General features: G+C 39.0%; 1 protein-coding gene across 1 annotated transcript in view; it reads right to left on the bottom strand.

Annotated features, from left to right (window-relative positions):
* LOC111866165 (KICSTOR complex protein SZT2) overlaps positions 1-16,430 on the bottom strand; it is a gene marked incomplete at its 3' end in the record, with an annotated part of 183,834 nt that overhangs the window by 69,322 nt on the left and 98,082 nt on the right. The window contains 8 exon segments of the mRNA XM_033752148.1: positions 874-1,104; positions 3,261-3,390; positions 5,339-5,644; positions 6,094-6,272; positions 7,056-8,183; positions 8,581-8,817; positions 10,632-10,756; positions 13,465-13,610. Of these exon segments, the coding sequence (XP_033608039.1) occupies positions 874-1,104; positions 3,261-3,390; positions 5,339-5,644; positions 6,094-6,272; positions 7,056-8,183; positions 8,581-8,817; positions 10,632-10,756; positions 13,465-13,610 (2,482 nt within the window).

Below are 16,430 nucleotides of genomic sequence, written 5' to 3'. Positions count from 1 at the left end.
ATCACTCCATCAATGTCATATGCCACAATGAACATCATCTTCACATTACTCTGTGTAGGGCACACTTTCTTTTGACGAGGAGAGCCAGGATGTTTCCGTTCATTTGATTGTTGCTTCAAATGCAGTTCGTATGAGTGAGCACAAGTTTCGCCCAGAGTGACACTCCTTCCCAGGAAGTTGTCACCTTTCCTCTGGTACTGGTCCAACAAGTCCTGTGCAATTGTATAATGTTGCCATTGTTGCACCTCGGACATTGTATGGGGTACCCAAAGTGCTGGAATTTTGCAGTATCCAAGAATATTGTGCAGAACGCGGAGCACGGGTTTGTGACATATGCCTACCTCAGCAGCTAACTCCCACGCAGCCCATCGACAATCGACATCCAGCAAAGAAGCAACAAGCTGAATTGTGTGGTTGTCAACATGGGGTCGTCCTGAATGACGGCTGTCCTGAATGGCAACCTTCCCTTCACGGAACAATTTCACCCATCGTGCCACTGTGCGATATGGCAAAGCAGCAGCACCACATGTTTCTCACAGTCCTTGATAACAGTTTTGTGCACTATGACCTTGTGCAACTTCAATTTTTATCCAGGTGCATTGTTCTTGTTTCGTAAACATGTTGTTAGGGTGCTTGAACTGGACTCCTGCATTTCAAGATGATGCACAATGTAAATCAATGAAACACAACCTGAACCACTCACTGCACTACTTCAACTGAACTTCTGCTATCAGCTACAGATGGTGCTAGTGCCACCTGATGCACATCTTTCATGTTACAGCAGTGCTGCCACTACTTTTTATCCAACCCTTGTATATACAGGAAACATTTCCCATTGTTTTACTCCTGATCGTAAGATGATGATATACTAACCAAGGCATGTTGGTAATACATGAACTGAACAACTGCTGATCTTTCCTTTGGAACGAACTGAACATGTCAGATGAAGGAAAAGAGGTGACACTTCCTCAGCAGTTTCTTCATCTCTCAAATCGCTCACACTGTCCGAGTCCATGTTAGATACTACTGAGGTGTGAGCATCATCTGGTGTCACCAAGCCACCCTGGCCTTCCCTCATGGTTCCAGTTCCCATTCCTACAAGTCCTGGAAATGAGAATGATAATCTCAAAAGAAGATTGTATCCAAATATTGTATATGATTTCAACAGAGAGCGCATGCTGAGCTTTCTTATCACCTATGGCATTTATAACTGTGACTGACATCTAATATTATGGAGAACTCACAGTGATACTGGTCATTATACAGGGATTGCAAAATTAAAAGAAAGCCAGCTTGCAAAGAAGCATGAGTACCACTAACACTGCTGAATATAGATCAAAGAGGAAAATACGCATACATTACAGATAATGGATGGATGGATGATATGGGTTGACACATGGGCAGACATATTATATGCATTCCATGAATTCCAGTCAGTAGGATATAGAAAAGCAGTTACAGTAAATACCATACACTCAAAAATATAACTTACTGAACTGCTGTACAACAGATGCCTATTTAATATACCATAAGAATAACAATGATCTCCAAATATTATCTTGTTTCACATATTGATCATATGAATTTTCAATTATGTATACCATAATTGCTTCCATTCAATGAAGGAATGGCACGTATGTATAAAGGCGTAGTATGTATTATGCAAGGAACTGTTCACATTCTTTGCTCTTTGCCATAGATTTCAACCATGCCAAGACTGTCATCATATTATGTTGCTTATATTGTTGTGCCCACATCTGACATTGTTACTGTTTTGCTTAGTGGGGGGTGGAGTCCAGCTTGGTCCACTTGGCACGGCGGCCACTGATTGGTCTATTGTACCTGCCCCAGGTGATTATGATGATGGAGAATTTGGTGGAATGAAGGTTGGCAGGGGAAACCAAAGTACTTGGAGAAAACCTGCCCTAGCTCCACTTTGTCCACCACAAATCCCACTTGACCAGACCGAGAATCGAACCCGGGCCACCATCGTGGGAAGCCAGCAACTAACTGCTTGAGCTATTGCACAGCCTCTTTACTGTTTAGTTTCCAGTTTGTTTCATCAAAATTCCTCTTTAGTTGCCGGTTGCCATTACCAATACTCATGTATCCCTGTGTCTGTTATTGTTACTATTTAACTACTCATCAATGTTACCAACATTCTTGTATACCCATGTCTGATATTACTTGTGGTAACTAGTCAGACCAACATACATATCATCATCAGCGGCACAACAGTCCCTTGTGAGCCGTGGCCTTCCTCAGGATTGCTCGCCATTCTCCTCCATTCGATGTGATGATCCTCCAGTTCTTTACACCCAAAATTCTTACACACACACACACACACACACATTCTCCCCATCTCAATCTTGGTCTTCCCACTTTCCAATTTCCTTCTGGTTTAGTATTAAGTATTTGCTTAATTGTTCTATTTTCGCTGGCACATATTATGTGTCCAGCCCATTCAAGCCTTATCACCTTTATATTATCATTATTATCGTTATTATCATTTAATATCAATCAACAATCCATACATACAGGTATTCACTGTTACTTGTTCTATCCTATTTAACTCTTCTTGTTTCCCTAGTATTGTGAAGGTCCAAAATTCAATTTTAGAAACTATACTAAAGCTGCTCTAAATGAATAACTTCGAGGTTGTCTGATGCAGTCTTATTTCATGGGATACTAGGACCCAAGACTTAACCATCATTTAAGTTTATGTTCTATAGATATATAAGATGTGCAGTTCATGGAGACACTGGACCTACAGACAGTGCTGAACTATTAAAACACAGGACTAGAGCAGCTATTGAAAATGTGTTATCAGAAATGCTTGAAAGTGTTCAGACAAAGAGAGAATATTATCATATCTGTCATACTACAAGAAGTATACATGTGCAACTTCACTGTTTTATTTAATTCAATTATCTACAACTGTTATAAAAATATAACACTCTCACTGTGGACATACTGTATGATTTGTATAGTTGGCCAAGGAGGCAGGCTCTCCTAGACATGTAGCAGAGGGATAGACAAGAAAAGAACACAGAATTATTGGGCTCAGTATTGAAAAACAACATTCAAGGCTCAGATGAATGCAGGAGGATAATATTACACTGGATCTTAAAGTGACTATGGTGATGCAGACTGCATTAAACTGACTAAGAACAAGTTCAAAAAGCAACTCAGCATTTGTGTTTGAAATGTAGAACTTGAAGGTTCTAACATCAGATATATAGAGTCTGTTTGTTAATTACCTATGGAACTATCACGTTGAGATCTGAACTCCACATTTTCAGAATGAAAGGTCATGCTGCCCAATTCGTTATCCGGTTCTGAAGGTTTCTGACTGTGTTTATCACACTCGTTCAGTTCAACTTGTTTTACCTGCAATGAATATTTTCATACAATATAAATTAGCTGTTTCTTTAATAAACTAACTAGGATTATGTAAATACAAACAGTTTTGGATTTAAACTATGTGGCTTTGAACATTTTATAACCATATTCTTCAATATTGTTACATGCACACCCATTGGTAGGCAACATGCTGGTAAACAAGTTCCCATGGAGACAGATTCTTGGTATACAGTCCATTGCTAGGTTACACAACAATAGAGGAAGTTGTGTTTTCTGTGACAGCGGTGATGTCACAACAGTGGATAGTGATCACGTGACATGTTTCCTGTAGGTCTGATTGACGCACCAATAGGCTACCTGGATAGTGATCACGTGATATGTTTACTATAGGTCCATGTCCGTTCCTCGGCTATATAAGTAAAGCAGTCACAAGTTACTAATAATAGTGGCAGAAGCATGTGAACAAGCAACAAAAGAGATAGCCACAGGAAGTTCAGACATGAAGATGAACTAGATGAAGACTTAATATGTGATTAGAAGACTTTATGTGTAATATTTGAATTGTGTGATTCAGTGAGACTGTTATAGTTCCTGTGTTATAAACCCATGAAGACTAGTGCAGATAGACTGAAGAGATTAGTGTGGAGTGATTGTACATTGTGTAAAGCAGCAACAATGTAATAATTAACTGTAGTTATGCTCTACAGGTTATTAATAAATCCAATGACCAATCCAAACCCACATCTTAGTCACTGTTGACAAGTGACAATATATAACCACACGGTAAAGATGAATATAGGGCATTTATTTCATTAGATTCAACAATTGTGTAGACATTACATTGTCTCGTGACAGTGACTATAGATGGACTTTGGATTGATGACCGCATTTACTAGACTCTTTGATATGACGCATGACCACACTTGACAATTCACTGTCACACATGCAAACACATTCTAGTGTCCACAGTCACATGTTCACTGCCGTTGCTAGATAGTGGCTTCCTCTGGGTTCCCAAACTGTCCCGAGCCCCAGTTACCAGCTTAACATAGCAAAACTCAAAACTGAAACCCAGTAGGTATTTAATTGACTGACTTCTCTTCAAGACTCAACACATTATGTAGCCACAGCATGGACTGAACATAATACCATGTTTCTCTGTTGCAATGCAACTGTTGCTTATCGATGGCTTGATGTATTCGACTGTTGCAAATGCAGCCATTCGCACAAACTGCACAGAAAACACTGTTCCTCTGTTGTTGTTTATGGGCCTCTGCCTAGTAACAGCCAGCTGTTGTATAGTTGCTCATTTTATGGTCACTGCCTGGCAATAGGTCTACATGCCAAACTGCTCCCTCCTTCAGGCTATTCGTCTCAAATAGCCTACTGGTGTAACTCAACCCCATTTCTTCTTTTCTGAGGGCTGTGCATTTGACATCTCTTCTTTCCTTTTGAAGGAAGCCAACTTCTCAACGATGCAAAGTCACTCACCTACTGCAACTGAAGGGAAATCTCAACTGCTTGCTTTGTGACCTCCGGTCCATGAGTCTGGCTTACAGTCTTGTTCAATGCCCTCTAGTTTCCTAGACGTAGCTGATGTCTCCCGCTTCATCCTTTGATGCTGTTGTCAGTTGCTTTGTCAGGTCCCCTACAACTACATCCCTTATGCAGTGCAGGAACAGCACATTGGGTCACCTGTCCTCGGGCAGCAGCCAACTTCTGCTGGGACCCACCATTGCCCTGGGTCTGTTTCTTCAGTCATCCATGGCGCCTTACAGCCAGATGCCAGTCCCCATATCAGTCTTCCTATGCTCTGATAGTCTCAACTTTTATCTCTTGTTGCCTAGCAATGGGTATACATGCCACAATATGTTCTGGTAAATTATGAGGCTAAGTGAGGTTGACCAGTATTTGAATGATTCTGAAATGGTTAACAATCAAGGTGAGATTAACTAGCAATAAAAAACAAACTTACTGATTGATTCTTTTCCCAATTTTGAGTACAGAAGTAGAACTCTGGGTGAGAAGGAACTGGCCTAAACATGACTGTGAGGACCTGCATAAATTTAGTTTTGATTTGTCTGTGTAGGAGTTCAAGTTGTTGACATGGAGCATGAGTCTGAAGCAACAGCAAAGGAAACTTGGGCTCTGAGTCTGCTACAGACTCTCCACTTATTGCTACAGCCTTTGGGTCATGTTGTGGGCTGTTGTCATTACTCCTCTGCTTCATTTCATCCACTTTTGTTTTCATACAAAAGTCCTTCAGATGGCCACAGACAGTCTGCACCAAATAAAAGTCAAATAGTTTCAATCAACACCTGGTAGAGATCCAAATATATATTTCATATTAATGTTAAGAATAGACATTAAAATATACATCTGTAATGCTGGACATACACATTTTCACTGTTAGGTACCAAAAAGTTTCAGAACAGAAAAGCATGCCATGCATTACTCAGACTTGCAGAATTATCTACAATGGGGGGACAGCTATCCCTAAACTCTGTTAGTAAGTTAGGATCAATTTACACCATATATTCAGTGATGTCTGTGCTGAAATCCATGGAAGAAGGAAATAGTTAACTCAATTACGTTATCATTTCTGCTTCAGTACACTGTAGATTCTATATTACAAATATATCACAATTTTAAAGAATGTCAAAGATAAGACTAAATATGTGGATATTATACACATTCCTAACAGTGCTTCCAGTTAATGGTAAAGTGTACCTGTATGAAATTGGTGATATCAATTTCTATAAGCGCTTCTTCACACTCATCCATAGCTGCCTGGACATCAAGAGCATGGACTGTGTTATTCAAATGAAGTGACTTGAAGAGGGAGGAAACAAACACCTTGTAATATGCAAGGCTCACCACCTTACAGTGCTGACTTAGACTTGGAACATCTAAAATAAATCAGGATTTAAAACTTTCAACATGAAAGGAACAGAAAGTGAACAAAACACACAAAAAAAAGAGTCCTTCTTAAAACAATGCATGTGCAATCTCAAGGATTACCTATAATTTCATTACAACAGAAACTAACAGATTTCCACCAGTTTACCAGACCAGGCAACATTCAAAACTATATATTTAGCATTACACACTACAAATGGCTTAAAAATGGAACGTAACTTGCATTTCATGTCTGAAACCTTCATTGGAAGTACATCATGCGTTCCCAGCAAAAGTCACAAAACAGAGGCCAAAACAACAAGAGAACTTACGAAAGAGACATCAACATGGTAACATTTTGAAAATTTAAAATTTATGGAAGCTTTCACAATCTGTTATCCCCTACAGGATACAAAACTGGTATCCAGTGTTAAATTAAAGAACTGGGGAAGAAAAGCTAAATTGGGAAGTGTTAAAAGAAGAAGAATGAAAGCAAGAAAATAAATCAAAATTCAGCATTTAAATCAGTGTTAACAGAGAAGTACTTATGTAAACCTAGAATGTAAGCACAGATGAAACTTAGATATTCATAATTTGAATAACCAGGAAACGCTGATTAAGGAGTGGAGCAGTAGAAAGGAGTCACCTGAGGATGGAAACAAATCCAGTTTAAAAAACACTGTGTTCTTTAGTTTTTTTAGAATACCACACAGTGGCCAATGTCCAAAAACCCAGTAATTCTGAGTGTTATACACCATCACCAGAACCCTTTAGAATCTACTTTAATTACTCACCTGACATTCCATCAGAATCTTCTGACTTTGGTTCAGGACTGATATGCTTTGCAGCTGTATGAGTCTCTACTTTATCTCCTACCACCTGGTATGAGTCCCTTTCACTTTCACCAATTGTCCCATCATCTGTGTTAAAATGCATACCAACTGTTCCCTCTTCCACACCAAACTGGCCTTGTCTTTGGTTTTGCACAAGATTCATAACACTAGGTAGCTTGAAAGTTCTGTCCTGGTATATGTCTTTGCACACTTTATTACCAGACTCATCATCTATATCTCTATAAACAAGAACATCCATCAGCATGGCCAAAGGACAGTCATAAACATAAATTGGCAGCGAAAGGGCACCATACTTTGGAACATGTAAAAGTACTTGTCCTGAATTTAAATCCAGAGATGGATTAGGGGGAGCAGAGGAAATTTTCTGTGATGCAGTAAAAGGATATTTTACATGATGGCCTTTGCTTTCTTCCACATCTGTTGCTGCATCACGTAACCTAAGAGATGGTCCAGTGAAAGGACGCCTTATTTTAATTTTAGAGTCCATGGATCCTGTACGGATACGGTCCAAGCTATCCTTAGCGTTTTTTGTGACAGTATCCCAGGAACTTGCCCTCATTCGAAACGGAGGATCACTTGTAACTTCATGCTGATCAAATGAGAGAGGAGAGCATGAATCAGACCTAAGATGGCTGGCAAACGGAAGTTTGCTGAAGATGCATGAAGTGTCGCAAGAAGAACTTCGAGACAGAACTGATGTATTGTGATCAACTGAAGGAAGAACTTGGGTATTTCTAACTGGCACAACACAACTGGTGTCAGCCCATGCCAATTTCTCACCATTCTTCTCACTATTCATTACTTCATTTCTGGTCTGCCCTGGAGTCAACCCTACCAACTTCACAGCATTCGGATGTGCTTCATCCAGTGACTGTCCAGGGAACATGAGAAGTTTGAGGTCACTGTAGCTGGCAGGTACAAAGGTCAGAATAATATGGGTTGAGCTGAGACCTTTCAGGAAACATCGCCATTTGGGTATTAGCAATGGGTCCTTATCAAGTTTGTCACACACGGTGGCTTCTGAGGCAACACTGTTTGCACAGGAGTGGACCTGGTGTTGTTCTGTGTCTGTAGTAAATCAGAAAATAAACAAACAATTATGTAAAATGATATCAGTGCAACATTACAAAAAATTCACTTGAATGCTAAAGACACTAATCTCAAAACAAAATGCTACCTAAAACATTACTAAAATTCATTGACATTGGTGTAACCATTGCTTTCTTTGTGTAAAAAACGTCAGCATTTGCACACATGTGGCCCATTAACTCTTCCATCTATGAGCTTCAATTAATTGTGAGATGCTTGAAAAAATTTCACTCTACTTCCAAATATTTTAAGATTTCTTCATTATTAGATCTGAATGCCAAATCTGACTGCAGCAGGTTTTATGTATACTGTATAAAAAAAAAAACTGCAGTGATCAGACATGTCATAATATTCTAAATTTTTAAATAACATGAACCTCCTTTCTTCCTTGCTGGATGATGTGACAAAGGCACAGGGATAGGAAGTGAATAAGCAGTCCCATCACGCTCTCTTGCATGTAACAGCTGCAGAAACCACATACAGTCCTCCAATGTCAGCTGCAGCTCCTTGTCATGAATTTGCTTCAGTTGTTCAAAGAGTAGTTCACTGAGCAACTCGTTGGGAGCATCTGCTGCCACTGCAAGTGGATCTGAGCTGCCAATAAAACTTAAATCTGTAAGCAAAGGAAAACAAATTATAACATTCTACCTTACCTAAGTCTATATTAGCACACAAATCCACATGCTACCTCAGCAACTGATAAATTTCCTTACACAGTAATATGTGTAACCTGTTCTTAGATGTATTTACTTTTGGTCTGTCAGTCATGGTACTGGTTATTATGACTCAGATGTTTTGTGAATTTTGTCACACCTTGAGCAAACAACTGTACAGTACCCACCTTTTTACACTATATTATTATAAGAGAAATACCAATCAGAATACTATCACAATATTAATAGCACAAATGCTGACCAACCGAGCAACCATTGCTTGCCAGTGAAGTTAGTGCCAACTTTCACGGATAGAGGGTGCCAAGTGGTCAGCCAGTTTCCTAGACCGGAGCCGCTACTTTTCCATTAAAGTAGCTCCTCAATTATCCTCACAAGGTTGAGTGGATCCCGTTTGTAATAGGTCATTACTAACCGATGTAAATTTCAAAGTTAATATTTGTTACTTATTACCAATCTCATACTAAATGAAACTTGTGCCCAGTCTTGCCTTAACGGTTCTAAGAATCGCAATGAGCAATATGAAGATACGAGGCTGCTACAAGGTTCTTTAATAGTCGGTGTGGTATGCTGACGATTACTCATCCCACTGCCAGTCTGATAAAAGGAGCTTTCAGAACATTCTCAATAAAAGAACAAGAGAGAAAACTTTGAGAATGATCTGGAAACAGAGAGTTCTGGATGTTACGTCATCTCTCAGTATTTAAAGGGATTGACCCCCCAGTAAAGCGAGCATTATTATTAGACGATCAGTCATGTAATCAGTATGATACCAGGCTGGGAGACTGACATACATCTTCTGCTGTGCTGTGACGTAATGCTGTAAATCTTGAAGTGTGTACAAAAGTGCAACTAAATTTACAAGTAACCGCTATTTGTAACTGTGTAGTGCATTATTAACATCAAGCTGTAATCCAAGGACCTCTTCATCGGAGCAAGGCCCGTTAAGCCTGGAGGAGAGAATCTCATTGCTCAACCTGGAACATTATCCTCTCTCTATCCCAAGTACCTCGACATGGTTCCCAGACCACGTAACGGCACCCAACTTCATAATCAATGAAACCCCAATAAATGAACTGTAAAATGCTCCAGATCCAAAACTTCTCAGAAAATCTGGTAGTACCATGAATTGAACCCAGGACTTCTGGGTCTGTAGCCAGGAACTATGACCACTGGACCACAGAGGTGTTATAGTTCACTTGCAGACTAAAGACAGAATTTTTTAGTGCAAATGCCAAGCAAGTTACCTTTTTATGCCATGCTTCTATGAAGGTATTCACTCTGCCATTCATTGTCCATAATGCACCATTGCTAACTCCAGTGAATTTGAGAGGATGGAGGATCAGTGTATAGTATGTTTAAATAATCTTAGCAATAACAGACTAAAGATAGATTGACTATGTGGCAAATTGTGGTGGCTATGCTCCTTTATGTTCACAAAACATCTAGGCCCCTTGCTCAAATCCAATAAAAACACTGCGATGTTAGCTTTCAGTGACACTGGTACATTTCAACATTGCCTGTGTTATGTTTTTACACTTGCTAATAGCTTCTTTCTCTTCCCTGTTCCATGCCTCTCACTTCAACTTCCTCCAGCACATATTGCAGCAGATTTAACTGGCTCAGGCTATAACATATATTACTTAGGCCTAAGCATCAGATCTATGACAAAGATAAGCCCCTCGATTATCTGAACTAATTACTTGAGTTTCAGATTGTGAATATAATAGCTCTTAGTAATAACAAAGGAACCTACCTTGGATAAACATGGAGAAAAGCAATTCAGCTTGCTGGCATTTGGGAAGAATATTCATGAGATTGAAGGCAAATGGTATATAATGAATTCTTTGTTCTGCTAAGGTGACCACATTTGGGCTATACCTATTAAAGAGGAAAAGAGGAAACTATGTTACACACAGAAGTGAAATGTTGTATTACTAATTAAACATGTATACCTGAAGTACAAGGTATATTTAGAAAAATGACAAAAAGATTTCTTGATTTAAATTACTACATGCATAGTCTCTTGTGCTTAAACTGTGGGTAGGAGCATGGAGGCAGGCTACAAGCGTCTGATACCTAGAGAGCAGTTTGAGGTGAGTCATCAGTTTAAAATATATCTGCTTTACCATCATCCACTGGGTAGAAAGCTGGGTGGATCCAGAATCATCCCAGACATGGTGACAGGGAGAGGAATCCCAGCACCACCAATGGAAATCAAATCATCAATTCCATTCACAGTCACTTTACTGAGATAATCTGATTATTAAAACAGCTTTATTTAATGTGAAACGTTGTCTGTAGTAACAATGGTAAAGAAGGTTCTTGTCACACAGGTATTTTTAGGTACTTGATATATTTCTTTACCTGATTAAAAAAGCGTAAATAGAACTTTTCTCCACAGTTTTTGAGTGACACACAGATTTAGATTATGTGGGATTTACAAAACAATAGGAAGGGGGGCAGTTTTGCCACTTGTCCCTCCCCCACTTTTTAAGGTTCTCCCTGTCACTGCTTGCAGGTTTAGGTTCAGGACATGTCCATATTTGTCAAATTTTGTTGCAGAGCTGGCAATTACTCACCAGATTTGGCTCATGGTTTTTCTGATTTCTAGTAACATGCACTGTCTTGTTCAAGACAACCTCATTTAATCTCACAAACAGATCTGAGTGATCTTGTCTGTAACACGAATCTGTCAAAAAATCAATCTGAACTTATGGCTTCTTGACTGAAAGGTTGGAACGTTCTAGAAAAATGCACTAAGATATCTATGTTCTGCAAGCCAACAAACTATTTCTTTTCTCAAGAAGGCAATTTAGTGTACTGTAATAAAGTGGACTCTTCCATGTTAGTCCCTGGCCATCAGCATGATCAAAACAAATGATGCCCATTTATCAGTTCCTAGAAGCTGAGTTTGAAAGCCATGTTGCTTCTTGGTAGACATATACATATACCCTTCAGTTTCAAAAGCATACACTGTTCACATGAAGGAATGGCAGGACAATACACATCATCTTGTGCAACATATTTGCTGTGATATTCTTGGCACATCTATTGAGACTTGAAAATGATCACACTTCTGCTTGGCTTACAGCTGGAAAAATGAAATTCTGTTGTTTCTTCTCTGTGAATAGGATAGCCAAGCATGAGAAACTCATTACATGAAGAAACACTGGCCACTTTAACAAGCACTGATTCCAGTGCAACCCTCTGTTTAAGCCAGATGATACTTGAAATGAATTTGAGGCACAGCTTGGAAAGAATTTAAAACAGTGACCATACACTTCCTTGGAAACTTCAAGACAGAAAATTAAGAATTATCTCTTGATGAATTTTCAATGCCTAGAAATTCATGGGATGCAATATATTAACTTAAAATTGTTTTTTTTTTTTGGACTCACATCTTGAAATTTTCCCAATAAACTCTAGTGCTGCTAGTGACGAGCATGGGGAATGCTTTCATTAGGAACTATCCATGATGGAATGGTGATACCAGAGCAAATGGAGCCACAGCATGCTGGGTGACTACTGGTGGACATTGGTAAAGAATGCCCCATATGCAAAATATAAGTGTAAATGATATGTGAGTACACTTGAAGTGAGTTCAGAACAAAAATTTCTCCTCTAATGTTGTTATTACACTTTCAAATCAGTCCATATTTAATTTGTGTTTCACGTAAAACTAGCTGGTGACAGAAAAATCTTCAGGCTATTTTCGAACTTAGTATTAAAATACACATAAGATCCACTTAATTTTGTACATATGACAAGAAAAAGTCTTGTTGCTGTTGTTGTTGTTGTTGTTGTTGGTGGTGCTGCTGCTGTTGCTATTCAGTGTAATCTACATATATAGAGAACCTTATCCATGTACCAGAGAATCTTCATTAGGCTTCTTAACTAAATACCCTGACATCATGTATATAAAGTTACAGTGACTGGCCAAGAATAGATCAAATATCTAGATGAAGATCTTCATGCAATATCTGAAGTGCCAAGGAATCATTTAAGTTCAAGTCAAACTTCTTACAATTTTTAAGGACTGTCTTACATTATACTTGTACATAAATAACTTCCAATAAAAATATTCAAGTTTCTTTTACTCCAGACATCATTTCAATCTGTTGTTTAGAAGTATTGGTAAGATATGATGAAAACATCTACTGAACTTTATCTGCCATAAACACCTTTCATTATTTCAGTAGTATGTGGTATGAAAGTTACAAATAGTTGGAGGGTAGTATTAAAATGGATATTTCAAAAACATTTGTGGGTATATGAATCAGACTGAATGGCTATGAAGAGTCCAACAGTCAGCTCTGGTGAGTCTTCAGGTTCCATTAAGAGGGTCTTCTAAGGAGATATGCACGATTATCAGCTGCTTTCATTGGTAATATGGACTTTGTACCCTATTCAACACCCTTTAAGGTAGAGCCAGGGATTTCTGCCTGACTCATGCCTCATTAGTTGAGTCTCTGCTACTGTTAGTTGGATGTTGGGACAAACATATTAAAACTACCTGACATATAACAATTAAAAAGGCATGTAATAAAGTACTAATGTTTTTAAAATAAGTCTGAGAACTCTATTACCCAATTGGGTCCAGCGGAGAACTTCTTGCTACTCCACTTAGAGGTGAAATTCCAACAGGAGATCGAACTCTGGCATTACGACACATCAGGTTAAGATGTTGGAATGTTAGATGTGATGAAATACATTCAACATCTACTCGGCAAATCTGTGGAAACAAAGAGAGAGGCCTTGATAGCATTACCTCCAAAGAATCATGAAAACATCACAAAACAGAAAAATACAGCACATTTGAAACTACCTCCATTAAATTTCCATAAAATGTACTTTTCTGGTTGAGGTGCTGAGAATACATCACTAAATGAATGCTCAAGGCACTGAGAATACATCACTATATGAATGATCAAATATTCAATGATTCCATTTCTCTCATGAGATGTTTGCATCAGAACTGCTCTACTCTGTGCCAAACTGACTGCACACAATTTCCAAATTAATATCAAGAATTCATCCTTGTATATTTATCATCATACTGTGAACTTACATATTCATAATCCTAAAATGTGAAAAAATTTCACACATGTGTGTGAAAACATGGGTGTGGATGTTTACTTCAAAGTGCATCAGCAATAATCCTATTTGGGCCAGCATAAGATTATAAAAACAAAACCCATAATTCAACATAGATGGCATAGAGAGTTCGGTCATTCAGTAGATGAAGCAGCATCAACTAAACAGACCTAAGCAAGCCATATACTAAAGAAATACACACTATAGGAACAAATCCAAGGATGCAGTGCAATGAGCAAACAAAATGGAATCTGTGACATTTATTACAAAACAGTCATCTGAGAACAATTATGGAAATGATAACACCTACATCATAGTGCAAACAAATGGATGCCAGATCACCATATAACACGTGTCCAGGCATTGGGTGAGTGTAACTGAGCCAAAGGCCTGTGACCATAACATCCTCCCTCCTGACAGAGCTGAAAGACTTTGCATGGATCATTTTAGTCATTTTACCTCTTGCAATGATTTGTCCTTTGTGTATGTGTAAGTACCTCAACAGACCATACTCTGTATCATAAAACAAACCAGTGAAGATCAGCACAAACATCACTACCTTGAGCTTGGTCTGAAGTCACATTTGTATTGCAAGTAGAATGGCTCCTATGGCCTTACTGCTGGGCAGTCCTGTGTATCCAAGTCCTCACCCCCAACCCCCAAAACCATGCTTTACGCAGACAGAAATTCTCAATTACACTCAACTCTCGATTATCTGGGATAATGGTGGGGATGGAAATCACAATTAATCGAAAACCCGGTTAAGACAAATTTTATTAAAAGTAGTACTGTAATACTGTACCTTCATAATACTATAGGCCTACCTGTATTTGAATTTATTCAACCTCACTTTTATGTCATCTCATGGCCTATTTAATACTTTTTTTACATTACACTGAAGTATGAATTAGTTATTTCAATCACAGTGTTCAACAACATCCAACACTTAACACTTAAAAAATTTAATATTGTCGTTTGCTTTTTCGCGGCATTTTCCTCTTTACGGATAAAGTTAAAGAATATGTGCACAGGAGATAATTTTATAGAAGCTGATGACAAAGGAAAACTGGAATTCAGGTGTGGGACATGCCATACCTCAGGAAGTTAGTTGGTGGCTTTCCACTGTGGCAGCCTTGGTTCGGTCTCAGGTCAGGTAATGTGGGAATTGTGGTAGACAAAGTGGCAGTGGGGTGGGTTTTCTCTGAATACCTTTGTTTCCCCTGCAAATTCTCATTCCACAAACTATATATATAATATTCATTACTCATCCTATCACTGATGATATATAGTTTCAACACTGACAGTGAATACTGACAGTATTATTAAATAATGATGCCCCTCACCAAAAGAAAACAGGTAAATCTCACAGATTTGGGCTGTGTATTGCAGATGGGCAGAAAACAATTTTACAAATACTAGCAAATAAACAAGGGCAGATGTTTGACATAACCACAGGCTGAGCGGCTGTCATTTAAATCATACTTATTGCAGACAGTAGAGTAAAATATCACCCTGTGAATGGGTGACAAGACTGTGTTGCCAACTCTGATGCATAACAATAAAGGAATAGATTTCTCTTCAAAGATCCATATTTCACATATAGACTCAAAACAGTTAGTACAGATGTCTGAGTGGCAAGGCAAATTCCAGTGTAGAGCACAGGGTATATCACAGACAGGATTCTGAGATGGAGACAAACATGCACGAGGCAGGTGCCAACCTATTTGGGAATGGGAAATTACCTTCTGACCATAACCTACCAGACACAACTTTTGAAATATTCAGTAATCATTCACATTTAATTGCAGAGCCAACTCAAGTGACATTCCCATGAGAGTTTACTGCCAGGAAAGACACCAAGAAACTTGGAACAAAGAACAGAGTCCTACTTTCAAGGTACAGAGCAGGGTGAGTCGCAAACTCTGAAAACATGTGAAACAAGTCTTAGGTGCAGAAAAGGAACATCTACTCTCCAGAGCACAGCATGATGTACAGTTTACAGTGACATAAGGGTTGACATTTGGGGACCAAACCATTCAGTGTGCCTCCTTGTGGCAGTCCCTTCAAGCAGCAGAGTTATCTGGATGAATAAGGATGGTGGTGTCCTAAGGTGTCCTATGGGCTACCAGGCTGAGGACTGTGTAACACTGAGGGAGCAGTGTGGTGAACAGCATTCATGGGATATATGACCACCTCCCATTGTATCTAGACTACCCCTTGTATGTGGGGATCTGTGGGGAGGTTACTATATTTCCTTCTTGTGGTCCCACAAGACTTTGACCAACCATCTGCCTTAACTGGGGTCAGGTGTGTTATGCCCAGGGACCCATCTGCAGAGAGCCCTGGATCCTCTCTCCTAATGAAATACAGCTGTACTGCTGGGTTAGTGAAGGCCAGCAGTAAATTTCTGCAGGACAGTCAATCAGGCAGTGAGTCAGCAGTAATCAGACCCTTTCTA

This window comes from Cryptotermes secundus, unplaced genomic scaffold, assembly GCF_002891405.2.
Source record: "Cryptotermes secundus unplaced genomic scaffold, Csec_1.0 scaffold599, whole genome shotgun sequence".
In the NCBI taxonomy this organism is placed as follows: domain Eukaryota; kingdom Metazoa; phylum Arthropoda; class Insecta; order Blattodea; family Kalotermitidae; genus Cryptotermes; species Cryptotermes secundus.
The sequence above is the reverse complement of the archived record's forward strand: the minus strand, read 5'-3'. Positions and strand labels throughout refer to the sequence as shown.